The sequence below is a fragment of the Neodiprion virginianus genome, chromosome 1 (assembly GCF_021901495.1).
Source record: "Neodiprion virginianus isolate iyNeoVirg1 chromosome 1, iyNeoVirg1.1, whole genome shotgun sequence".
Classification (NCBI taxonomy): domain Eukaryota; kingdom Metazoa; phylum Arthropoda; class Insecta; order Hymenoptera; family Diprionidae; genus Neodiprion; species Neodiprion virginianus.
Window position 1 is genome coordinate 31,854,242 of NC_060877.1, and position 27,058 is coordinate 31,881,299.

General features: G+C 35.0%; 2 protein-coding genes across 7 annotated transcripts; one reads left to right on the forward strand and one right to left on the reverse strand.

The window, feature by feature from the left end:
* Nucleotides 1–352: 352 nt before the first annotated feature.
* LOC124307092 (protein PF14_0175) lies at nt 353–19,076 on the forward strand. 6 transcript variants are annotated; one of them, XM_046768472.1, is made up of 17 exons: nt 353–676; nt 2,587–2,637; nt 3,762–4,487; nt 4,779–4,959; nt 5,059–5,139; nt 5,538–7,061; nt 7,343–7,594; nt 8,092–8,196; nt 8,726–8,830; nt 9,633–9,777; nt 9,914–12,429; nt 12,662–13,078; nt 13,232–13,456; nt 13,552–14,093; nt 14,274–14,517; nt 14,601–14,703; nt 14,875–19,076. In XM_046768472.1, exons 4-17 carry the CDS (start codon nt 4,855–4,857, stop codon nt 15,573–15,575), a joined length of 7,065 nt encoding a protein of 2,354 aa, XP_046624428.1. In that variant the 5' UTR covers nt 353–676; nt 2,587–2,637; nt 3,762–4,487; nt 4,779–4,854; the 3' UTR covers nt 15,576–19,076. The 6 variants fall into 6 exon arrangements, with proteins under 6 accessions (XP_046624428.1, XP_046624436.1, XP_046624447.1 ...); XM_046768480.1 differs by lacking the exon at nt 2,587–2,637; XM_046768491.1 differs by lacking the exon at nt 353–676 and having other exon boundaries at nt 2,360–2,637.
* A 2,997-nt stretch (nt 19,077–22,073) lies between these two features.
* LOC124307126 (uncharacterized) lies at nt 22,074–27,025 on the reverse strand. The gene is made up of 4 exons (XM_046768544.1): nt 24,137–27,025; nt 23,946–24,059; nt 23,544–23,697; nt 22,074–23,299 (listed from the first exon to the last, which is right to left on the reverse strand). The coding sequence occupies exons 1-4, from the start codon at nt 26,894–26,896 to the stop codon at nt 22,536–22,538; spliced, it is 3,792 nt and encodes a 1,263-aa protein (XP_046624500.1). The 5' UTR covers nt 26,897–27,025; the 3' UTR covers nt 22,074–22,535.
* Between the last annotated feature and the right edge of the window lie 33 nt (nt 27,026–27,058).

Genomic DNA, 27,058 nt, shown 5'->3' on the forward strand with positions numbered 1-27,058 from the left:
GACATTTACGAAGGTCAGTTCTGTTCTTGATGTAAATGCACAGCGAGAAATTTAATAGAAAAAAAGAGCAAATGATTTGTGATTTTAGACTCCAATCAACTGCAGTCGGCTTACAAGCGTCACATTGTTAGTTTCAGACCACGCCCACGGAATTCAGGCGAGAATTTCTATTGGTTGAAAGGTTTTATAATTCACGCACCTCGATCTCCCCTCCCTCGCGTGGTGGGAAGCATTTTGATTATTCTGACCACCGTACTTAGTTTTAATTACAGGCAATTAGCATTTATTCAACAAAAAAAGTTGGCAAATCACTGATTCATTAAATGGAGAATACTGTTAGGAAGTAGCATTATAACATGGACACTTTTAAGGTTATGTTAATCTAAACTGAATGGAATACGATTGACCAGCTAGATACGCCACGCATACAAACATAAATGAATGAATCAATTAAAAGGCAATAAATGCCGAAAGTATTCATTTGTGTATTGCGGTAACTATAGCGGCGCTAATCTGAACTAAAGTGGTGATCTTCGAGTTGCCGTAGAGGGGGAAGGCAATAGGTTTTGTTTGATTGTTTATGACGTTACCGCGTCGGACCAATGAAAGTGTTTGTTTCCGTGTTTTAAGGGGGGGTGACCCCGTAGCTCGGGGCACGTTAACAAGAATCCTATGGGTGAGTGTTTACTAGAAATTATTTTAGATTTTCGTATTATTAGGCGAGTTCGCTGTACGGGGACCCGCCATGTTTCTCCTTCTACATTCACGCTGTGCACGGCTCCTAGGGGGACCTTATGAAGCTTATTAGGATTCCCAGTGTTTATAACTATTTTCGTTGCAGATGCGACGCAGTTTTATTTCTCGTAGCGCGGCCATTTTCCGGTGTAGATGCTCACTTGTTCATCCGTCTCGCACGTCGCTACCGCGACTGTCAGCTGTTTTTCGCTTTTCGTTCGCTACAGTGGGGCGTATTCGTATCGCGCTGTACTATGCTCAAAAAAAAAAGGGACTTTCCTCACGCGGGGCGAATAGTTTTTCGATTAGTGATGCTGCTATTTACGTTTGCTCGTCGTGCTGGGCTTGTGTGCGTGCATGCATTTTATGCCAGTCTCGTAGCTACTCCATTCAGGTCCCTCCATTAGGTCTACTTCTGATACTGATTCGATTCTCGAAGTAACGTTAGTTTAAATCAATTACTTTAAGGTCGAAATATATCTATATTCCACGCAAAGGTATGCCGGATAGATTTCATTCAATTAATTATCCGATCAGAGTTTAAGTACAATTCGATTTTTTTCTTTGATAAATGGCTGCTATCTCCTATATGGCAATTCTCCCGATAGGTTGCAGTAATGTGTATTTGCACGTATCACATTCAATTCTCCTTGGGTATTTACGACGGTAAATCTCAATGATCAAATATCACAGTTTAAATGGAAAAACATTGAACTCTTTTACATGTTTTTGTTCAATCAGTGATATGCCTTGTTTTCGATGGGATAATAATGGGGCAAGCCTCGAGTGTAGAAAAATTCTCTTTGAAGAGTGAATGGAGATCCAAGATTTTCACTCAAATACGTGATGCCCAAAATAGTTGTGTCCCTGAGTTGCGTTGTGAATGGCTTCGTGTGCGTGGCGTGGTACCCCACTCTCAGTTAGGTTGGAGAGTAGCCAACTCTCCCACTCTTGGCTTCCGATTTCACCCCCACGTGCCTCGCGCTACCTGGCCAATGGCGGACATGCAATCCGAGTAACGGCTCGGTTTCATTGGCTGCCCGATAAGGGCGAGGGCTTGGCCATACTTTCACGGCCTCACGGCAGGTAGGGGATCCTTAAAAAGATCGCCCGACATTTAGATAAGCAGCAGAGAAGGGGACATATTTTTCACGTAGATACTTTCTCTTTGAAATAAATGCAGAGAAAAAAATCGTCCGATATGAAATCCGTGGCCATCTGCACTCTTTTGGTATGAAGGCAAAATTTCGAGGATTAACGTAACGGACTTATTGAATAGCTTGCAGAGTTCAGTCATTGATGTATTTGGAATAATGAAGTATGATTATCTACATGAATGTCCTAATATTATTCAAATCTATTATTTATTTCACGGTAAATCTGTCCTATTTGTTCTGTTATATTTATATATAAATCTGTTATATTTTAAAAGCCATATTACTGCTAAAATGTATTAATATGCTATTTATCATTACCTCCTTGTTGAATCACCTGTTTCAAATCAAATTTCAATTATGTAAAGGATCAAGTGTTAATTTATTCAATTAAATAATCAGCACATGCGATGTAATTAATTTAAAATTGATTGTAAGCTCAGATTCTACTGATTGCGTTGTAAACAGTATATGCAAAAAAATTAATTTTGCAAATTGTGTTTAAGCTATTTTGTAACGTGTCAGCGTAGGTTAGAATTTTGTTTCATATCTCATTCTGTTATAACGACTTTACGCGTAATGACCTTGTATTTGATATAGTTCTGTTTTAATGAACAATTGCGCGTAGAAATGAAAGAGAGTAAATGAAACGAGTTTCAATGTTTCCTGTTTTATTTCTTCGATATCTTATTGGCAGATTTTCCCGCCACGGGTAACGGAACTTTGGTGATTTTCACCTGACACGTTGGTAAGCAATAAATTGTATAAATATATTACTTATAATTGTTTCAGAGCCTAATTGATCGTTAGCATTTACGAATGATCTCATGTTATGCTTACCTATTCGAACCTATATTGGAAAATATTATTGACGTATGTTCTATTGGAAATTAATTTGACAAATCGATTTAAAGAGCATTTTTGGGATTTTATGGCCTCGTTCTAATGGCAGCCTTGATAAATACATGATGGCCGTTGTTCCCATGAAGTGAAAACGCTTTTTGGCTCGTCGCAAACGCAGTTCCCCCTTTTATTTATTACTTATTTTTGTAAATAACTGCCTATAAACAAGCCATGACTGTCTGTGAAGTGTCAAGCGTATGTTTAACGTGATATATGTGTCAAACCCGTCAGACTGTGTATAGCGGGAACTAGATAGCGAGTGGGCAACTACATTCGGAGGTAAATTGACAATTTTTGATGGGACGCTACCCACATTTTACTACGTAACTAATGATAGGAGCAATTTTATCACAACTCCAATTGTTTTTGACTATTGTTTCAGTTAAATACCGTTTACTCTGCCATATTCTTTTGTTTACTCTTGTCACACGGTTTTTGTTTGTGTGCTACTGTCTCTTATACGTGTGAGCCCAGATGAGCGCTTTGCTCGTGCCACACACATATGATCGATGTTATAACCTACAAATTTCTGTTATTACAAATTCTATCATCACAGATATAAGTCTGTACTTGCAGCAGTTGCGATAAACGACATCGCAATATTTATCTATGAACTTTCTTCATATAATGCCTATTTTTTCGTTAATTTATCATCAATTGTCTTCGTGATTAACGAAAAATTATTTCCAAAATAAATTTTTATTCCTCTTGATTGAAAAAATACTTCTATACATACTAGCTTGCTCCATCTCTGAATCTAGGTTCTGTTATGTTTTTAGGTTATGATGGCGTATTGTCACGATATAACTATGTCGCACTATCGAACCATACTAGATTTTTAAAAACTGTTATATTTCACTGATGCTCTTATTAAACTAGATTGCTAGTAATTATGGCCATGTAGGTATCCAGTGCAAAGATGGTATCATAAACAGGTGGAATTAATGCATGTTTTGTTGTTTGTTGCAGCAAAGAAGAGAGATCAAGGCCTAAACTCGAAATGTATGAAGAAAGAATAACTGAATAATATATATACCAACGTACATGTGTATCGTAAAAAATATTTAGTGGATATAATTTGCTTCAAACTCTATTCCTAAAAGTACATGCACAAATCAAATGATCAATCAGCCTTGAGAAAATATTTAATGATTCGAACGATGCCGGCTAATTATATTTGGCTTTTGGGTTTAGGATAAAATCCAAATTCCCAGTTGAGTATCCTACGAACCCTGTCACCTCGAAAACCAGTTCTCGTTCATGTCTTGGTATTAATTTTATTGTCAAGTGAAGTGCGAAAATAAAACAGGTTATCTAAATGGAAGAAATCTTACAAATGTGCTTTAGACTAAAATCTAAATATGCTCGAGACACAGTGATATTATTGTTCTTAAATGGATAATAAAAATCCTTTTAAACATGATTAACAATTCGATAAGGAATTGTTGATACACATACAGTGATAAATGATTTTTAAAATAAAATCAAGATATACCAGAAGAACTCTGACACTATTGTTCTTAAATGGATAAATAAATAACATAATTTCAATTGCGGTTTGACCAATTAAAGTCGAAGTGAGCATCAAGGTTTTATGGATGACAGGAGCGGGAGACGTCGGTCGTAGACGCGTTGAGTGGCGCCGTAGCGCAAATACGCAAACTCGCATTACATAGCTGGATATATATTAGCAAGGTGAGATGAAATATTCATATTTTCAAATCAACTTTTCTGTTGTGAATTGTGTTTTAAATTTGAATAACTGATTAGAGAAGATGATACCAGCAGCAAATTAAACGTATTCCTATTACCAACTGTTGAAGATTAACACTAACCACTTTTGAACCACACTAGCATGAATTGCAAAAAAAATCTATACTTTATTCTTGTGCTGCTAAATATGCATGAATATTTTTGTTAAAAGTTGATGCATTATTATATTATCCCATGTATGAATTTAATAATTCTACATTGGTATAATTGCAGGTTTGACTCGTGGATACAAAGGCGAAGGTGAAAAGGTGGCTGAAGGCTGCCTGGAGTTGCGAGGGGCTGCGTGGGCATGCAGCAGCCTCAGCCACGCCCTCTCCTCGGGGACTCTGTATCCTCTACACCCCCCCAAGCTGCACGTCGTAATAATCCTGTCGCTGTACTAACGCATCAGCAGGTACTGTCACAAGCATGTCAATAGCGATGCAATGGTATTTGAAAACTGCGTACAGATCGGCAGTGTCGACTAATCTTTGATTTTCGTATTTTCTTTTAGTTGCAACAGCTGCAGCAGTTACAAGCACACAATCCAACTGGTCAGTCACTAACATTTGCCCTACAACAACCGTCAAATAACGTAAGTTGTTTGTTTCCCTTTATTTCTGCAAATGATACATTGATTCATGATCCAAGTACCAACGTACACCTTATAATGAGATTTTGTTAAAAAAGTTTTCCCACTCGAAGGAACAGTTTCACAGCACGGGTTTAGTTCACTATCAAAGTTTAATATTTTTATTTTTTTAAGTGTAGTTAGGCAAAACTTAGAATCTCTATGTTTGCAAACCTCATACTTAGTTTTGGTCAAAGTGAAACAATATTATATGTCGTGCAATGAATTACGTCATATAATCTTTCTCATTTACATAGAAGTATGCAACTCATTTTTCATTTGGACACACAAATTTCCTGTGAGGTGTAACCACCTTCTTGGTAATTATTCATAATTTAAGAATTGATTTTTCGGTTTCGCAGGCGCAAGAGCAGAATAATGGATCAGCAACCCATGGAAATCACATAGTTTATGTAAATCAGTTGAACCAGTTGAATCAAGGAGGCCTCGGTCACTCAGGGACTGGTATGGGCCTGCCCCCAGCCACCCCCACGTTTGGGGTGGGCCTTAATATGGGACTGCCGTTATCATTATTAAATACCTCGTTGACGTCTCTTACTTCAAATGCAATTACAACATCAAATCCACTCCTAAACTTGGGCTTATCTGGCATAAACCCAGGTCTGACAACTCTAAATCCGAATCTAAATACCCTAAACTCAAGTTTAAACACCATTAATCAGAGTCTAAGTTCGAACTTGACAACGAATAATATCAACTCTGGTTTAGCAGGCCTTGGTCAAGATTTAACAAATGTTAACTCTGGACTATCGTCCATAAACTCTGGATTATCTGGTATTAATCAAGGACTAACAAGTTTAAATCCGAATGTGAATCCCGGTCTAAACACTCTAAATACAAATTTAAGCAATGTGAATTCTAGTGTTTCTAATTTTGGGACATTAAATCCAAGTATAAGTACAAATTTGACTACAACCAGCATAAACCAAGGACTCAGTCAAACTCTAAACGCTTTAAATAGTGGCTTGACACCAAGCAGCATAGGTTCAAGCAATTCGAATAGCTTTTCGTTTCCCACCATTCAAAGTATACAGAGCTTAGCCCCACATATTGTGAGTTCAAACATTACGCATATTCCTAGTTCAAATGTGTCGCATCTGACTTCAAATTCTAGTGTTTCTTCAATCTCACATATTTCCAATTCCGGTGTTACACACATACCGAGTTCAAGTGTGTTCACACAAGTATCTAGCGTACCTACGCTTTGCAGCTCAAATATAACTCAAGCATCAAACATCACGCATTTAACAAATGCTGGAACAATGCACTCCGGTGTTTCCCAGGCTCCTAATTCAACGTTACAGCATATCCCACTTTCGAATGACCCTAATTCCACTATAAGTCATATAACTTCTTCGAATGCATCACACATAACTACTTTTCACCCTCAGAGGCAATTTTCCCAGAATTTGAATCCTGTTCTCAGTTCTTCGCAAACGCTAAATAGTGTTAATACATCTTTGAACGCAATGAGCAATTTAAACAATGTGAAGAATGTGCAAAATATTCAAAGTCAGAATATAAGTTCGCCTGGTAGCCCCTTTTCAATACCAATGAAAAGTCCTGCTTCAAATATAGCACCACCTACACCAAGTCCGAGTCCAAACCGACTTCTACTAAGAAGCCCGGCATCTAATTCAATGCAATCAAATAGAAACAGTCCAAGTCCTGTTTCAATTTCAACTCCAAATGCTAGTTTTGGGACCCAACTGCAGAGCCCAATGCAAAGCCCAATGAGTATCGGACCCATTCAAAGCCCAGCGCCTAGTCCTTATCCACCTGCCAAGAGTCCACATCATTTAGGAGCTGGCAGTGCTATGAATAACAGAAGTCCAGCGCCTGGTGGCAGCCCTGGTCCACCAGTGGTAAATCATATGTTCGATATATTCACATTTAATGAAAGAAATATTCATCACCTGCAATAAGTAATAATGAAATATTTAGTCTCTGTTTACAGTCTTATACAACTATTTACCTTATGTCTTCATATGATACAAGATTCTTATATTTTGAAGAGTTGTATTTTTTTTTTAATCTCCTTGGAGTTTCTCGATAATAATGACTGAAACCTGACAAATCAAGATAGTTTGAGTTGTACGAATATCAGCTATTAGCCACCATTCATGACAATCTATTTAATTTGTAGGTAAGATCCAATACGCCAATACTACAACAAGGGATGCAAGTTCTACAGATTATTCATGGTAATCCACAAAATTACCAACCCACTCCTACTCAATTAGTGACGAGGACTCACTTGATTGGAAATCAACAAATTCAAATTGCCACCACCAAACCAACCAAACAACCACCACAAATTTTGCCTAAGCCTCCAAATCAGCAAGCTAGTGTTACACAGCCAAAACAACAGCGAACCACCAACACTGTTACGAGTCAGGTGAATGATGCTCATGTACAATCTGAATTTATTATGCATATAAATAGGTTCAGAACCAATATGTAACAATTAATCGTATGTAATTGACAATTTCAAATGATATGTTGAAAATATTTAAGGCAATGTTAACCCAGAAGGTAAAAATCTATAAACATTTAAAGTTATGCATAATCGTACCGTTTTCAAATCTGAAGTCCATAGCCAAATTCTTAATCACAGCGTTTTCTTTCACGAAAAGTGTACATACATTGCTCTTCATTATTCACTTAGTACTGGTAGAGGAAGTCTTGATTAATGACAACGTCAAATATAATATATAAGTAATAGAAACATTTGATGAAATATTTTTATCTGTGTTAGCATACTTGGCAAACATACATATTTAATTCCTGTCAAATATCTGAATATTTCGTGACGTCGATATGTCCACCTTATTTTTCATAATTTTTGCATAATTTGCTACAGTATATGTTGTAATACCACTTCTTTTATAAAAGGTTCCACAACAATCTCAACCACAGTTGGTTCTTACTGGTCCTCAGACGAACGCCACAACAGCTACCATGATTCCTACAGCGCAAGGTCCACTCTTGCTGAACCAGGTTATTATGTCACCTCAATACTAATCTTGACGACAAGTTTCATTCCTTATTTTATTGATGTGTATTTTACTGGTTCATCTTCATGCTAGGGTTTGGGGATCCATAAATATCATTGCGCCCAAATACTAATTTTATCATCATAAGAACCATATAACGCTTCTTTCAAATGTCAATTGGATATCCCCATAGAAATATCGGCTGTTTGGATGTGATTTAATTGCTCCATTACGTGTAAAACCGAGTATTCGATTTTTATTCAAATCGTGAATTTGATTTTTTTATTTCAAGTGTTCAGTTTATTTGCAGAAATCACAGACCTATTCATAGGTTTGTGTAATGCATTATACAGTAACATTCTTACATTTTTATCTCAGATTGTTTCACATTGTATCACATTATGACATACATTTCAGCGCTTTGCTTTCAATATCTTGTACAAATGTTTTTAATATTTCAAAAGTTTTGAAAATATGCTTTCTCCAACCAAAACTTGTGGGTGTTGATCACTGTAATTGGGTTTGGTGCATAGGTTCTACCGTCTTCAGGGCCTGTTATCGTTCAGCAGCAGCCCGGTGGTGTTCAATTGATCCTACGGACACCTACGAATGCCCAACAACAAACGCATACCGCACAGGTGATGGTTTCATTCATTCGTCAACATTGCACGAAAATTACTATTGAATGAATGTACCCACCATAATGCATTCATGTATTTACTAGTCATTTGGATTTTGTTGCTATCATCATTGCTTACAATCAGCTTACAAGCTTGTCATTTCGACAATTCATGGAATTAATGTATTTACCTGCCAGCATGTCATTCACGTTATTTTTTATTTTGTTTTTCTCGAACAGTCTTTGAGCTGATACTTGAATAGTGGATGGATGTACTAATATTGAACATTATTCATTAATACCGTCAGTGTACAGAATGTAACATATCAAGAAGACGACCATTTCTAATTCCGACTTCATTAAAACTTTTCAATCACTAATTATCGATAGTTTACACTTTCAGTTCCCAGCAATGATATTAAGTTTACAGTAAGATTATTCTTACTATGAGGGTACACTTTTTGCAGTAGGTAAAATGTGATGTTCATGTATTATGCTTTAAACGACATGCGGTATAGATAATCCGGACAAATTTTTTCCCCATTAAACAGAATTTTTTCATATCCATGTCTTACTCAACACTATTTACAAGGTCGAGTTTTGGATTCGGTAAACTTTTCAGTCATTACTTTTCAATCTGAACTGGTAATGAAACTAAGACTGTGTTATGTGTGTGTTATGCATGCGCCTGTTCTTTTTAAGAAAACCAAACCTATAACCTAGGTGGACATGATAGTGGAGCGATGATAATTGCTGAGCGTGTTGTTTTTCTAATACACTCATCCGAAATTGGCAAAAATTCTTTCGCTTCAAAATTATAGCTGACCCAACAACAACTGGTTCGTGTCGTGACAGCTCAGGGAATGCAGCTACAGGGCTTGGCCCCAGCATTTTTTGCTGTACCTAACGGTTTTCCGCCACCTCCACCCCCTGTTTTGAGGCATAACCAAAATAGTCCAGCTCCTCGTAAGTTTGCTATGAGCGAAAGACATTATCAATAGTTATAGAAAATAAAACATTCTTTTACAAAGTAAAAATAACAATATATATATGGTGTGCGATACATCAGTGAATAATGTCACTCGATCCTTTTTATTTCCAGCAAATAGTGGAGGTAATCCGATAGTAATACAAAACACCATGGTGCAAAGCCCCCAGACACAACTTACACAAGTGACAAATGCAAATACTTCGAATAATTCGTCAAATACTCATACAGTTGATCATAATTTATTACCTCCGCCTAAAAAGAAAGCAAAGAAAAAGAAAAAGGCCAAAAGAAAAGATGAGGAACCACCAAAGTTAGATTTGGCAAGTATCATGAAAATATCTGGAATTGGCGATGACGATGACATGTTTGATACAGATTTAGTTACTGAGTCAGAAACATCCAATCAAATGCAAATTGAACAAAGTATTGATCAAAGCTTAGGTTCAGCTTTGACACAAGTATCAATTTGTAATACGATTAACGTTAATACACAAACTCAGAGTAACCAGAATAGTCGGAATAGTCAGTTGTTAGCACAGTTACAAACACCTGTGCAAAATCCCATTTCTGGACATTTGAGACTTGCTGTCGGCGAAGACGGCAAGTTCATCTTGCATCACACACCAGAACCCAATCATCCAGAAATTGATGCAGCCACAGCTCAGGCATTAATTCGCTCATTGACTCAAGGTGGTGGACAAAATTCGCAAATAATATCTCAACTTCTTGGTCAGGCATCAGGATCACCACAAAATACTGGACACAATCAACCAATGATACAGATGCAATCGCACAGTAGGCAGAAATTTGAGAAATCACCTTTGGCTACAGCAAATCAAGGATCGAACCAACCTCAAGCGGCAGTTACCAGTCCAACAAATTGTCAGGATGTTACCCTGTCGACGAGTCCTGAGCAATTACAGATTTCCCAGAATTTGAATATGCAAAGCAATTTGAGTAATTCCGCAAATCAGAATACCCAAATATGTCCAAGTTTGAACTCGCAAAGTCATGCAAACTCTATGCAGAATTCGAACGTGCAACTGTCCATGAATTTGAATATTAATAGCATGTCAAATACTACAAAAACTGCCCAAACATCGAATACTAATCTACATAGCCATCAGCATTCTAATCCCAATATACAATTATCTGGTGAAGTTTCATCCCAAAAATTTTCAATGGTTTGCCCAAAATTCCAAGTTCAAACGAATCAACGAGTTCCAAACACTGGCCAACCTGTTGCTCCTAATCAACAACATGGACGTAACTTGCAAACCCAGAATGTAACTCAGAATCGAGTCACTAATTCCTCTGTACAATTGAGTCCGCAACAAACTGTTAAATATTCCCAGCATACTGGTCATGGTACACAAAAGCCCATGCAGAGTACTCACTCGATGCAGGTAAACTCTCAATTAGTTAATCTGCTTCCAAAAAATGCGCAGTCGATACAGCAAATTAATATGCAGCAAGAGACTCAATGTAACCAGCAAACAACACAAACTGGTCAACTGTTGCAGAACCAAAATGTACAGCACATCTTCCAACAAAATCCCAATACTAGTAGCAATTTACAACAAAATATTCCGTTAAATTCTGTTAATAACATGCAACAAAATATTTCTACAAGTGGTCAGCAAAATACTAGCAAAAATGTACACCAAAGCACTGCTGCTAGCGCACAACAACAGCAACAACACCAAAATAGTATTTCACAACAAAATGCACCTGCTACTCAACAACACTTGGAACAAAGTTTGCATTGTAATATTGCCAGTGATTTACATCATAATTCAGCCAATATTGTTAATCAAAATGCACCCAATAATTTGCAACATGGAACAACGAATAATAAACAACAAAATTTAACTACTGATTCTCAAAATGTCAGTCTGAAACAGCACAAGATGGCATATGTGAATACGAACTGTTCAGAAAATTTACAGTCACCTAATTCTCAAAGTGGTACAAACAACGTGCAACAACAGAAAATTTTGATCTCAAATTCTCCTTGTCAGAGAAATATGCAGCAGACTGACCTTCAGAAGGTTCAAGCATCCAGTACCAATACGATGAATTCTGCTGCAACAAGTATATTCAATAATGCTCCGAAAATTACACCTGAAATTCTGAATGCTCTGAGTAACTTGAACCCAAACGATCAGTTATTAATTGCTAATGCTAATGGGCAAATGCAAGTTATAAGTCAACAGTTATTGCAGCAATTTTTATCTGGACAGCTGAATGTCTCACAGCAAACCCAAAACCAGAATCAAACACAGAAAATTGTCATTGGAGAACCAAACTCCAACAATCAGAATTTGCAAGGTGTACAAATAAATACACCTACTAGTCAAATAATTGTAAACAGCTCAGGGGGAGTACCAACGATACAAAACAATATCCAGAATATTGTCGTACAAGCAGCACCATCTCAAATGCCGCAACAAATACAAATACAGAATTCAGGTTTTCCAACTCAATTTATTGACAATCTAAATCAACAGCAAATTAGAAGTTTGGGAAATAATTCAACAACTACTAGTTCTGCACCCAAGAAAGCCAAGCTTACCAAGAAAGTTAAGGTCGCTATTACTTCGGCTCAAAACGTCAGTTTTCAATCGGTAATTCTATTTTAATTAATTTTCAACTGAAATTCAGATCTAAAGCAATCTTTTTCATCATAAATTCTTCGAATTATATTCAACTTTCTCTTATGGTTTCCGTAAATTCATTGAGAATGTAACTTCAAAACATGAAATATGTATGCAACATTTACTGTTTACACGCTTTTATTCAAGATATATAATTTCGGAAAAAAGTTGTGGTTTACATTGACGTTTCCTGGTTTTATAGGTTGCCAAAGCTGTTGCGGTATCTCGAACTACAATGACAACAACAACATCGACTCAAAAAACTAGCTTGTGTGATAGCACTAATAAAGGAAACTTAAGTTTGATGGCTCAGAGTACAAATTCAAACAAATCCGAACTACCGCCAACTTCAACTAACGGTTCTGTAGTTTCACCAATGCCAAATAATCAAAATTTGATTTTACCCAATGGACAATTGGTCCAAAGGGTGCAAACTATACAATTGCCTGTGCAAAAACAGCAGATGCTGAAAAATATTCAAGCACAAATACAGGCAATCCTTGCACATAAACCCAATAATCAAGCTGAACAGCTTGCTTTAACGAAGCTCTACCACGAGCAGAGCAGAATTTTTGCCAGCGGAAAAGTTATCAGCAGCACTTCTCACCCAGTAAGCAGTGTGAGTATGAGAATAAAATAACATTTACTATCATTACAGAACAAATTTACTACATTGTATTATTAACTTCAGTTTTTTCGCGTAAATATATTTCGTTGAATCGGTTTACTATAATATATACAATACGAATTTTTATGAAATGTGTTGTTTCAGGGAGCTGAGTCAACTATGAGTGTTAATGTTGTATCAACCTCGGTACCTACTTCTCAGTCATCAAGCGTTTGCAAAAATCAAACATCGACAGCTCAAACACAGACGTTTAGCAATCCTTCTTTGGCTACCACCTCGAATACTCCAATTCCAAATTCTACATCACTTAATATTCCAAGTAGTGTTAGTACTGCTTTTGTCGGCAATCTAACACAGGCGCAACTTACAGTAAGTCTCATCACCTGTGTAACTTCAATTTTTAAAACAAATTCATTGAATCATTCACATTACTTACTCATACCGACAATTTGGAAATATTACAGGGACAGCAAAATATTCAGCCACAATCTGCCCAGACGGTTCATCATCAAAATATGAGTCCAGTTGAGTCGAAACAGCATAAATTTTATGAGAATCAAAGTCAACCGATGCCGAGTCAATCAAGTACAAGCACAACACCATATTCTGGGTTGAATGACATGACGAGTTCAGCACAAAGTAGTTTACAAAATCAAACACTGTCTCAACAAATAACTGTACAACTGTCAACGCAATGTCAAACGGATCCGTTAGATGTGAAACCTAATATACAAACGCTCAGTCCAATCAAACAGGAAATACCATCGCAAATTCAAATCCAAGTTCAAATTGGATCTCCTGTCAGTCAGGTCTCATCTAATTCACCCAGAATTGCGTCAAAATGTCCTCAACAAAATCAAAGCCCAGTGAATATAAGTTCATCCCAGTGCCAGATTAAACAATTAAATACTCCAGGAAATAATAGTTCGCCCTTGGTAAGCCCACGACAAGCTGTCAAAAGGCCTGCCTCAAGTCCAATTTGTCGACAAATGAATCGCAGTGATTTGTGAGTATTACAGTTATAATTTCACTAATCATTACATCACATTGCATCACAAGTACAAAACTAATTGCCATCAGTTTTCCATAAAAAATTATTTCTTGTAATATTTCTTGATGGAAAGCTTGTATAAACTTTCCGTCATCTATAAATTGGATAATTATTTTATGTCATTTTCCTTATTAGGCTGGAACAACAGTTGAAAATAGACCAAAATGGTGCAATAAACCCAGATATGAATAGTCCATTTAGTAGTAAATCTGACGCATGTAAGCGTTTGATTAGATATCACTGTTTCAATGAGCAAGTGCTTAGTTCAAAGGATCTGGCAAAAGCGGACGAAATATTTGAGGAGACAGCTAAACATCTATTAAGCAAATTTAACTCTATGATGAATAAATATACGTACCTGTTACTTATGGAAAGCATGGTGAGTATATCTTCCTGACAAAGTCAACTACTAATCACATTATTTTGTAGCTATGTTCTGCAATAAAAATCTTTTGTATTTAGCGAGAGGTGAGAACTTCGGAATTGATGATGATTGATCGGACATTTGTTGCCGAGGAGCAGAGCATCTTAAGTAGACTCCGAGAACAGGAGGCTAAAGCCAATGGTACGAGTTATTGCCAAAAGTTTTTTATATTCTCATACTTTTGTGTCAGTTTTGGTGTGAAGCTTACTTTTTTAAATTTCATGTTTCCATTCTTCAGTCACAAGCTTCTTGTTTAAAAAGTAACAAGAGTTTTATTTATATTGTCATAATCGTTTATTATCTAAACTGTAGAAGACTTTAAAAAGGAGGAGAAACCTATGGTTCCAAAAGTTGAGCCTGGCCTAGCGGACGATGTAAAACCTCTGCCAATGCCTGCTAATGTAGCTGTCAAGCGAGAACTAGAAGATGACTATTCAGAGATGGATGAAGATACCAAACCTCTGATAAAACCATTGAGTTGTACAAGTGGAGATTACGATGAGTGGCTTGAAATACAAAAGGAATTAGGTGTATATCCCACATCTGGTGACAGCTCAAAATGTAAAAACAGTGGTAACAATAGTAGTGCGATGACACGGACATCGAGGAGTGAAAGGACGCGAGCCAATGGTGAATATCGTGGTAGTGTAGTGAGTTCGGGTCTAATTTTGAAAAATTCTTGCGAGACAGTCCCTGTTACGGCACGCCGCTGGAGCGGTGCCACAGATTTAGAAAGAGATCTATTAGAAGATGCAGACAGTTTAGACGGACTAGTTTTGACTTCTCAGGCCCAATGTCCACCACCAATGCATCTCTCCAACGATAATGACAACGATAACGACGATATAACTGCGCAGGTTCAATCGGCAATAGACAGCATTTTGAATCTGAAGCAAGGCCCGTCAAACCCTCTTCCTCCACCCCCCCTCCCTGCAACCACATCAACCTCCCAGAACAGCGAATCTAAAGATGCTGCATTAGATCAAGCTGTGAGGAGTATTCTTGGCTCGTGACCCCCCTACAAGAAAGTTCGTTAAGTAAGTTCTGTTCAACAAGGTCTCTAGACTACATGGAGTTGTGTGTTTTATTAAATAAATTAGTAATCGGTGGCACAACTGCCTGAGAAATAATCGTATAATCATTTGATAATAGTATAAAAGTAACATGAAACAAAACATCCTGGAAACGTAATAATAATAGTGTCATGCCAATTGGAAAATTGTGATCTCTTCTAGCGACCTTGCTGTTGAGTCAAATGTATGCAATCATCAACGTGGTAGTAATCTTGAGGATAATATTTATTTAAACCCAATTATTATATATGTATATTATCAGTTCAGAAAATGGCAGCTATATCTATAAAGTCAATCCAGAGTCGATGATCTTATATAGTACAATCTGAGGTGATAAGAGTTCCAAACAACTGAGACTTTGGTGTAACCAATAATATCTAATATTAGGCATTTTTTGGCGAGCACTGGTATAGCAACCAAAGTGTACCAAACGGTACCAAACGCGTTTTCGCGACTCTGGTACTTTCTGGTAGGGGCGGAGCAAGCGGTTTTGGTATAAATCAGAATAAACCCTACTCTGTAGCATGGTCGAAACGGGTTGAACTAGAATCAGGGCGGTCTCTGAGCCGAAATTTAAATACAGGTGAACATACGATCGGGAATTAAACATGAAATATGTTGAGTGTATCGACGAATATGGGGAAGAAATTGTTAAATACTGATAAAACTTTGGAATTCATTTCTACGTTTGAGTCTTCTTCCCAATATTTCGTGCCTTTAATCACGAACAGAACGAACCAGAGCGTTTTAGTGGGACGTCATTATGCTTAACCAGAGTTAAGCTCTACCCATACCAGAAGCAACGACGGTTTATACCACTGTATTTGCCGAAAAAATGCCATTTATATATACTTAAGTATTGTTCCTTACATTTTTTTTCTATTATTTAATTTAATTAAATTTTTTGTTTTCTAATCTATTTTTTTTTTCTTTTTTTTTTTTAGTTTAGTGATCCAAACGAAAATATGTTATTTATTTACTTGTTACCATACTGGTACTAACAATAAGTGTCAATCACATTATGCTTAATTTTTTGTTCACTTAGAGCTCACCAGTTTACCACGTTGAATGGTGTGCATCGAATAACATTCAATTATAACGACTCTTAAAATATATACCATTTTATTTTTCGCAATGGCAATAATTATAAAACTAATTACATACTTTCCAATAGAATAGAAATAAATAAGTGAACCTACAATGTAATTCATAATTGTAAATGTGGCTAGGTAGTTAGGTTTGCTCAGATGGACATCTGTTGGTTCGTAGTGTAATTTTGTACAAAGAAACTATTTAAATTGATATATTCCGGTTTTAGCGATCACAGTTTATAAATACTTAAACGATCGGTGAATTGTAAATAAGTTTTTAACTACATTATTATTATTATTATTATTATTATTATTATTATTATTATTACTATTATTATTATTAAACATTTATGAAACATATTGTAAAAAGGTTGGTTAATTTAAAGGTATGAAATATGAATTTTTTTGATCAGAGAAAAAATACAAACATCCTAAATTGTAACACAAAATCAAACTATTTTATTGAAAAATCATAACGCTTTACAATCTCTATGGTCTTGTAAACAAAGAATAAGTGTCAAAAAAGGTAGCACTTAGGTTAAAAATTCGTATATGAGGTGTTCTCCATCAGTTCAGGCAGTTTTTTCAAACCCTGTCGAATATCACTTACAATTGATCTATTTTACTACTACTTGAAAGTAATCTGCATAATTTTATTTTGCGATCCTTAGATCACTTCTTTCGGGAGGTCGATTTTTTTTTTGTAATTCATACAATTTGGATTCGCTTAGTCTGTTTTGAGCACAAGAAAAATTCAAATCAAATTTCTTCACACAAACGGACATCTTCAATGTCACTCTTAATTTTATATAATTCATTGAGATATGTAAAAAAACCTATAGAAAAATTGGCAACGTGGGTAATGGTCATTTGATGTAGTTAAAAAAATTTTCTTCTAAAGTCTCAGTACAAAATCGCATTAGACGAACCATTGTGTCAATATATTTTTATTACTAAAACAATTCGGGAAAGTTTTACGTGTTGACGGTGTGACACATATGGTCGGACAGATGCGATTTGATGCTAAGACTTATAAGAAAAAATTTTATTCCCTTATGTAGTCGATGCCCATCATGCCTAGTGTTTTATATTTTTTTTTACGTATCTCTATAGATTATACAAAGTTAATTGAAAATCAACATAAGACCTAATGCCTTATAAAATTCAGAGAAAACAAACATTTTTTGGTCATAATAACTTTTTTGTCAGTCTTGCTCAATTGAAGTTATATAAGTTACAGAAGAAAAATTCATATGCCGACAGAAGTGATTTGAAAATTTAATGTGAAAAATACATACCAAGGCTCCTTTCAAATAGTACCAAAATATGGTCAATTATGAATGATATCTGAGAGAGTTTCACAAAAAATGGCTGAACTGACAGAAAATGTCCCATTTAAGCATTCACGTATGCATGTATCATTGAACACTAAAGTGCATATGAAATATACATGTACATATGTCGAGATGGAGGGCATGACACAGAACATTTGTTTATTCTTACATATTAAGAACGAAGAATGTTTAACATATGTCTTGGGGAATGTATCAAATTCTGTATCACGTTTGATTGATTAATGTGTTCAGTTCATTTAAGGTTGTGCCAGAAATTCTAAAATTTGTTTTACATACATGCATAATGAATGTTACATCACAATTATAAATTATAATGCTTGAGTTATTTTTATTCTCGCTTTTCTGAGGAATGAAATTCTAGTAAAGGATATTCTGAGCACAATAGTATGTGATGGAAATTTGATAATAGGCAGTCATTTAGTTATTAAAGTGTCATTTCCACCATCTGTTGACAATTGTGAAAAGTTTTCTTTAAAGAATATTTTACCTATTTTTGGCTAAAGCAATCCAAGACTGACATATTATACCGGAAAACATGCAAAATAGCATTATTTAATAAATATCCAAGAATAATCTAATTGTACATAACATTAAAATCGGTACCTTGCAGCCTCAGAACCGGAATTTCATTTTTACTAAGTTTTCACATGTTATTATCGTTTGCGCCAAACAAAGTGTAATGGAACTAAACTTGACATCTGTGTGATAATAGTTCTACACTACTACGATCTCGTGGCGAAGGATGCGATTGAATCTTAGTTTAGTTATTTTCACAATGAACAGAATGAAAAATCAATGAAAGTAATTGATATTGAAAATCGTGAATTACGATTACTATTTATTTATTCTATTTTAACTTCTGAAAGTGATTTGGGTCTAATAATTTGTACTACTGTAAAATATTAGGAAATATGCCCAAGATATGATGTGCTGTGCAGTTAAGACTCTGGCTCAGAACGGCATAATTCGTAATAAAGTTAATTACAATTATTAAATCATAATTTTGCTTCTATCTAATGAATAATTAGTAATTCTTATGTTCCTATTGACATACATAATCGTGGCTTTCCGCGCACACATGAAAAATTAATTTATTATAATATTCCACTGTAAATGACCACCTATTCCAGAAACCTATTAGAATCAGACAATCTGTGGTTTGAAAATCATCCTTTGAGAAATGCCATTTGTTTGACGTTTGATCTTATGATATACTTAACGCAAGCTTATAATATAGAATATATCAAACTAGTGCAACCGTTGCAACAAGTGAAATCGTAAGGTTTCCAATTATTGAATTTATGCAAGGCTGTTTGCTCGCTATAATTGAACACAGATAAAAATAGTTGCCTACGCATTATCAGTATCTATAAACTTGCATGCATCCAGTTGTAAAGACTTTCCGATTCTTCAAATTCAAATAACTTTCAAAACCCCAGGGTCTAGTAGGTCTGTTGAAAATATACTGCTTTCGTTAATTTGATCCATATCTTTTTACTGTTACTGATCTATACCTCTCACGTAATCATGTCTTGCAAAGTTAAAAAACCTTATGTTAGTTATTCTTTATTCCTTAATAAATCTGCTGAGAATGTGATGAAATAAATTTCTGATCCGTGTTCTAAGGATACTCAACTTTTGGCTCTGGCTTTATGGTATAGATATATTGTGCTCAGTTAGCTTTAGAATAGCTTGTAATACATTTGATTATGATAAAACTAGATACTCGAATTTTATTTAAGTATCTAGTTGCACCGTCCATGTATAGATACAATCAATGGCATTGCATTAATTATCTGTGACTTGAATTTACAAAGATCAGATAATTATGTTTTCTCTATAAAAATTCATGTATCATATATGCGAATGATAAAAAATACTGCGAAATATAATGTTAGTAAATATAGTACTAAAAATAATTCAGCGAGCCGTGAAACCGACAATCATGTCGACAAATGCCGACGGAGTTAAACTTCAACCTTTCTTTCTCTATTGTGAAACATTAATATTTCGTTCGGTGTTGATTTGAAGAAATACAGATCATCTGAACTTTGCCCCATCATTAGAAATTATGTGTATAGATCTCCCAATAAGTGTGTGCGCGGGTTGGCCCATTTACAATTTGGTTGTGAGGGATATTTTCTAAGCTGTCACTGGCTTGGCAGGTAGGAGCTGAAAGCTCTATAGAATCGATAAGTTAAACCAATGTCTATACGTATACAAGAATTCAGTCTGCGTTGACAACGTTACCCTAATTTTTTTCTAAATTTTTTTTTTTTGATGATCCAATAAAAATGACTTCCTTTTAGTTACTATGGGTACGTTCCGTTATTGGCTGTGAATATCGAAAATTAATCAGGAAAGAGGTACAGCTTGACAATGCCCTAGCAGCATCAGGGAGACACAAAACTGCTGACACCAGGGGCAGTAAGTCATGGAAGAAACGTTGTTTCTTCTGATTTGGTTTGCAATCCGGAGTCGATTCTAAACTCTTTCCACAGTTGACAACAGAAATGTTTAGATAATGACTTTCCATAACATTTACATAAAATACCAATAAATCATGAAATTATCAGCTTTTAGCAATAGTAAAGAAACTTGTACATGATTATTAGTAGTTTGAGACTGCACGTTTTGTGAATCAGCATTTCTATAAGTTCATAGAAAGAAATCAAGTAACAAATTGAAAAACAGTTTCAAAACTCAGAAACTCGTATGCAAATATTATGTTGCGTGTTCAGACATGTTATGGGTACTATCAAACCATGATTTATTTGCAGAGTATAATTTAGAAACTTTTGACTGTCGGTAATAACCTGCAAAAAAGCTATTAATGTCTGTATAAAAATCATAAACATTGTTAGCATTACTTCAGTGTTAAAAATCTATTAGTATTGCTCATTGTTGTTTTTTTTTTCTTTTCCATAAGCGTTAACACAATTACAGCCAGTGACAGAATGTAGATATAGTATAATTGATGATTTCATTAATGCTGTAAATTGTAAATAAATTAAATAATGTACTCTAAGATGTAAAGTAATAATGAAGGTAATGCTATGAAACAAAGGACGAGGAGGTCACAAACTTGTAGCTCCACCATTAAACTATTCGTTTTATTAGCGGAGTTATGGAATAAAATTAAGAAAGTTAAATGGAAATTACGTTCCAGTGTTGTGGGAGGACTTGGACAGTTGTTTTTTTCCGCGCGTGCTGTACTAGACTGTATCGATATAATTTAATTCTTTGAGATAGATTAATTAATAAAATTAGACAGTTATACAAAAAATAAGATTTAGAATAAGAATACACCAACTTGCTCCAATATAATTTAAAAGTTGAATAATTACTACAGTTAATACACGAATTAGATCGTCTGTATATTAGAATAATAAATATAAGGAGAAATAATTTTATAATAAAATACGACTTTGAACCATACAAGGGGTGAGAGCTATATATTGTAATATTTGATTTTCTTCCCTTAGATTTGCATCGCATTATTTTATCCGGAATATCTAATATCATGCTACGGAGACAGATAAACCTATATATATATTTACTCCACTACCAGAAAAATGAAGATGAGAGACCACTAATCCTATTCTGATTGCCAAAGAAATCGTGAGCTGAGAAGTAGTGATGTATTTAACTTCTGTCAATTACTTGAATGGCTGAATGTTAACGTAGCAACGCATTTCGGAAGAGGTTGTATCATCATCAATGCTAAAATTACAGCAAATCTTAAGTATTATCATGTCAAACAACTTTGTATTTTTGATTTTGTTTTTAAATTTAATTTTATAAAATACTTGAAAACAGGTTAAAAAAACGACAAAATTCATAAAATTCTTGACACCTCATTTTATAGAATGTAATAAAGAGATGTTCATTTATTAAAGTTAATTTACATACATTTTATGAACATTGAAACATTGTCATGTTTTTATAAAAATGCCACGTCAAGGTTACTCATTCAATGAGTAATTTGATAACTAAAAGCTTTCTTGAGTCTTTTTTTTTCATACATTTACAATGATTTGTTGAATTGAGAAGCCAAGAATCACATACTCATTGGGTGCCAGGTTTTGGGTAGCTTATTCAATACCGGGATTCGTATGTAATATCAATTCCTTACTAGTACTAGTTAATTATATTTTTTTGAAATGGCTGATGTTTGTATGATGATTAAGCGATTGATAATCATATATTCTCAGCATATGTGCACTTTATTATTTATACAATATTTCTACTCTGCTTGACCATGTCCAAAACTTATTAGTCACTTTTACGATAGAAAAATTCCACAGTGATTGATGGTTGTATACTTTTGTTGCTTAATTTTTTCATAACGTCAATCTTCAAACGTATATTTTTACCGGTCTCATTTGACAACTATTCTTTATTCCAAAAAGAGACATAATCTAATTCTTCATGAAGTTTTATGGTAACTCTTTTTACTTTATGTCATTGCCACGGTTCTTCTTCTTTCCAACTTTGATAGAAAAAATTTCATCCCTCTTCTGATCTGTATCTACTTTAATTGGAGTTGAACTAAAAAATTTACTGTCTTCTGAAAGGTTATCAAAATTTTCAAGTTTTGTGGTAGATGAGTTCAGTGATAATCCTAAATTTTTAACTGATGATAGTTTTTGCTGACTAGTGAGGATCGGTTTTTCTGTACGACAAGTCAAACTAGTGAATAGAGGTATTTCGTCAACATTTGAAGTAAATAAATTTTTTGGCGAATTTTTACTTTTTTCATGTTTCCCTATCCCCTTATGTTTCACGTTTTGAAAGAAACTTTCATTGCTATCGGAATCACTAGATACAGAGTAATTACTATTACGTTGTACTGTCCTTTCTACATCATCTTCAAAATTACTTTCATCTTCTTCTTTCTTTTCGTTCGTTTGAACATTTTTTGTTTTCATGGAGAGTTTTTCTATTTTAATGGGAGGCTTTTTTTCAGAAGCATTGTTTGCTTTCTTATTTGTCTTTAACTTTGCTTCTGATTTTGCTTTTAAACTTCCATTATCATTCAATATTTTGTTGTGTTTAGTATTAATTTTGTCGTCATACGTTGCACCAAATAAGGGATGCCTGACTTTCAGGTTTTCAGGAAATGGCACAGTAATTTTCTCGACACAAGCCATTTCGATGTGTAAAGACTTTGGTAGTTTCTGACGAACTCTCATACATCCAACTGGTGTTAAGTTCACTGCAAATGTGGAAAAAAAATTATCAAGTTATTCATGATCAAAGACTAAAAGATTCCAATAATTGCCTTCAAGTATGACCAAAATTTACTAAAAATATAATAAGTAGAATATCATATAGCTTTATGGTCAATTTCAAAGAATAATAATCTATTCCTCCGCTAAGTTTTTCACGTAGTTGAATGTTGTGTTGAAACAGTAACTTATTAAATAAAGTTACGAAGTTTAATGACATCAAAAACTCACCAGCTTTATACGAGCACTGCTCTCCGTCAATGCTGAAGACGCAAGATATATTTGTGGGATCCTCTTCATATGTTTCATATAATTGATTTGCAATTTGCAATTTGTTCTTACCCCACAGTCTAATTTTTTGGCCTTTCAACTCTTTCGGGTTCACCTGGAATGAGTAGAAATGAGAAAATTGACTGGAGAAATGTAGATAATAATACAATCTGCAAATTTGTGCAATTTCCAAAGTTTTATTTTAATGATTGTGAATTGAAAAGAGTATACGTGAAACAGGATATATTTCAATATACTACTATGTGCGATCCAAATATTTCCCATGATGGTCGTGCACCATTTCATTGAAGAATAGTTAGGTTGAAATCAAAATCTATAATGGTGATAAAAAAATTCACTGACCGTTTTGGGAACATCCATAATGAAAATTTCATCATCATCAGATAAGTCATTGAGAGCAAAACTGACTTTGCTATAATCTTCGATCAAACTTTCCTGTCGTTGAAAGTCTGGTAGCTGTAGGCCAAATTTTAATATCTTGAGTAAATTAAACACACACAGTATACCATATTTCAAGTAAAGAAAGTACTCACGTTCGATGGGCGTTTGATTGTTTCTTGTAGAGTTTCAATGGGTTGATCATTTTGTTGAACATCAGTCTGCTCTTGAGAATCACTGACATTTTCTTCATTTTTGTCATTGGTGAGGTATTCGAGCTTTTTCAGAATACCTTTTTGCGTTTTGGTACCATTTGATTTACGTGCTGATGCATGGTTCATGTTTATTGACACCGATTTTCTGCTTCTACTTGATTTTACAGCTTCTGATTTATTTTCCATGAGAGCCATTGATTTATTCAGTGTTGTATTCAATTGTGTTAAATAATCTGTGTCATCTGAATCTGATATAGCTTGGGGCAATTTGTTTGTCACTGAAGATGTTAGCTTTGAACGTTTTTTTGATACTGGCATATCAATATCAGCCTCTGAACGTTTTCTCCTAAGAGGTGTTTTGACTTCACCGGGTGAATATATTTCTTTATTTTCTAAACCCTCACCCAACCCAGATTTCTTAGGTGAAGATACCAATCTAGAAATTTGATTATCTTGCTCAGTTTCATGTTGATCATTTGTGCAAGTTTTTGCAACAAAAGGGTCTGCCTCGTTTGAACTGTCCCTAATGCGTCTGGATTTTTTTTTGGGTAGTACACTGTCTGTTAGTGCAGGTATATTGTTGCTAAAGCTCTTTTCAAATGGATTGTCATCATCAGAATTAGCCTGGTTTGAAGTGGAGAATTTGTGAGAAGTTGATTGATCTTTGACAAATGATAAAGCATTTGATGCATTGTTAAATGTACCAGTTTCTGAATATTTATTGTTACTTTTGAATTCAAGAATCATTTGCGTGTTATCAAATTTTGAACCTAATGCACTTATGTGGTTGGGTCTTTTGAGAGATAATACAATATTTTTGGATGGTGTTGTTTTTTGTAAATCCACTTTTTTGTTAGAACCACCATCACTGGATGGTTCTGAGGTAATTACTGAAGGTTCATTAGCTAGCTTTTTTCTTAAATTCTGATTCATAGCAGTTTTTTTTTGCACCTTTACATTTGGTTCAATTATGGAATCGTTATCTGATAGCTTTTGCTTTGCAGCCAATTTGCGTTTTAGTGAATTCTGTAATTTTTTAGGACTCTGAGTCTCAGTTGTACAGTCCAATTCACTCTGTACTTTACTATGGCTGGAACTGTGGTCAGGTAGTTCGAGCTTAACAGCCAACATCTGCTTCGTCGAACATTGTGATTTGTTGGCATTGTGGCTCTTATTGAAAGAGTCCAAGTTCACTGACATTTTATTATCTCTGGGATCATTATCCAAACCAGTTTGTGACTTTTTAGGACTCAGCGGCTCATTGGTAGAGTCAAATTCTCTCAGTGCTCTTTGATGGCCAAAACTGGAATTCAATATTTTGGACTTTTCAGCAGTCTTCTGTTTTGATGAATCTTGTGAATTTTTATAATTCTTACTCTTATTGGCAGAAACTAATGCTATCTGTTCTGTATTATCACTGAAAGTGTCGTCTGATATTTTGCGTTCTGAAGCCAATATTTCTTTTAGCTGAGTTTGTGATATTTCAGAGGCTTGACTTGCGCTATGCGATTTCAATTTCTTCCTCAGTTCGTCACCACTGCTATCCAAATTATCTTCATTGTTTGAACTACCCTGAGAGTAATACGTATTGAAGCTATTTGTTTTCAAAGTTGTGAATTTTGAATTTGTTCCCTTGACTGTATCAGCATTATTCATAATGCTTTGTTTTTCATGGGACGATTCAATTTCATCTTTCAAGGTCTTTTGATTAATCCTTTTATATTTTTCACTAATAATTTCTGTCTTCGTAATTCTAGGTGGTGATTTTCTGTGAGGTTCTTTCTTCAAAGGTGATCGAGAATTTATCAATGGCGTTTCTACTATTGTGCTTCCATCCTCGGAGTTCAGATTCTTAATTGTAGATAATTTCTTAGAAATATTTCCAGATGCTTTGTCAATGTTTAGTTTTGGTTTCTTATACTGATGTAGCCAAAATTGTGATGGTGGTATTACACTGTCAGAGTCACTACTATTGCCCGCGACTCGCTCATTCTCTTCATCCTCACTTCCAAAACTTGGAGACATTGTGTGCTGACTAAAATTTGTATTTGTCTCAATTTTACTCAGCTTCGCACAATCTAATGCTTCTTCTTCATTTTTGGATACTATTTCTTTTTTAATAAGTACAGCAGAAAGTTTGGTAGGCTTTCTTATAAAATCTTCTTCAATTGCAGCTGTAATTTTCGAATTATCGATCAACTCATCTCCAGAATCATGTACACGCATACTATGTTCAGAATTTTTGGGAGTTGCTGCTTCATCATCACTATCGCCAAATGCAAGTTTTGATCTCTTAGATGCCCTGCGAAAAATTGGATTTCCGTCGCTACTTTCAGAGTCTGATGAAAACCGTTCTAGCTTGATGCTATTGGTGGTATGTGGTTTATTGAGGTGCTCATTATCGGAAGAGTGCTGACTTTGAATATTTGGATTTTCCCCTACCTGCTTCAAATCTCGATCCTCCAACCTGTTAAACTCGTTTGTTTTCATTTTACTCCCAAACCTAACTGGGGATTGTTTGATAGCAGATTTTTCTTGCGTTTTCTCGTTGACAACAATACCATGCTTGTTGTTGGCTACTATACTTTCAGATTTGTTTTTACTTCGTCGACGTTCCACAAATTTATTCTGAGACGAATTATTTTTTTTCATAAACAAACCTTCATTTTCCGAACTCTCGTCACTACAACGGGTCATCATTATACAGAATATATTGAAATTTTACATAATTTATCTTCAGCAACATGTGTTATCAATAGTCCTCGTTGATTCCTAACCTTATTTTATTTCAATACCATTTCCATGAACCAACTAGCTTCGAGCGTGGATTCGATTCTCATATATCGATGATCGACGGTTACA

Coding starts and splice junctions, on each gene's coding strand:
- LOC124307092 (XM_046768472.1), top strand. CDS start 4,855: ATGCAGCAGCCTCAGCCACGCCCTCTCCTCGGGGACTCTGTATCCTCT. Junction 14,518..14,600: donor TGTTACTTATGGAAAGCATG/GTGAGTATATCT, acceptor TTTTGTATTTAG/CGAGAGGTGAGAACTTCGGA. Junction 14,704..14,874: donor ACAGGAGGCTAAAGCCAATG/GTACGAGTTATT, acceptor TCTAAACTGTAG/AAGACTTTAAAAAGGAGGAG.
- LOC124307126 (XM_046768544.1), bottom strand. CDS start 26,896: ATGATGACCCGTTGTAGTGACGAGAGTTCGGAAAATGAAGGTTTGTTT. Junction 24,060..24,136: donor CAATCAAACGCCCATCGAAC/GTGAGTACTTTC, acceptor TTTGGCCTACAG/CTACCAGACTTTCAACGACA. Junction 23,300..23,543: donor GCAGTGCTCGTATAAAGCTG/GTGAGTTTTTGA, acceptor CCACATTTGCAG/TGAACTTAACACCAGTTGGA.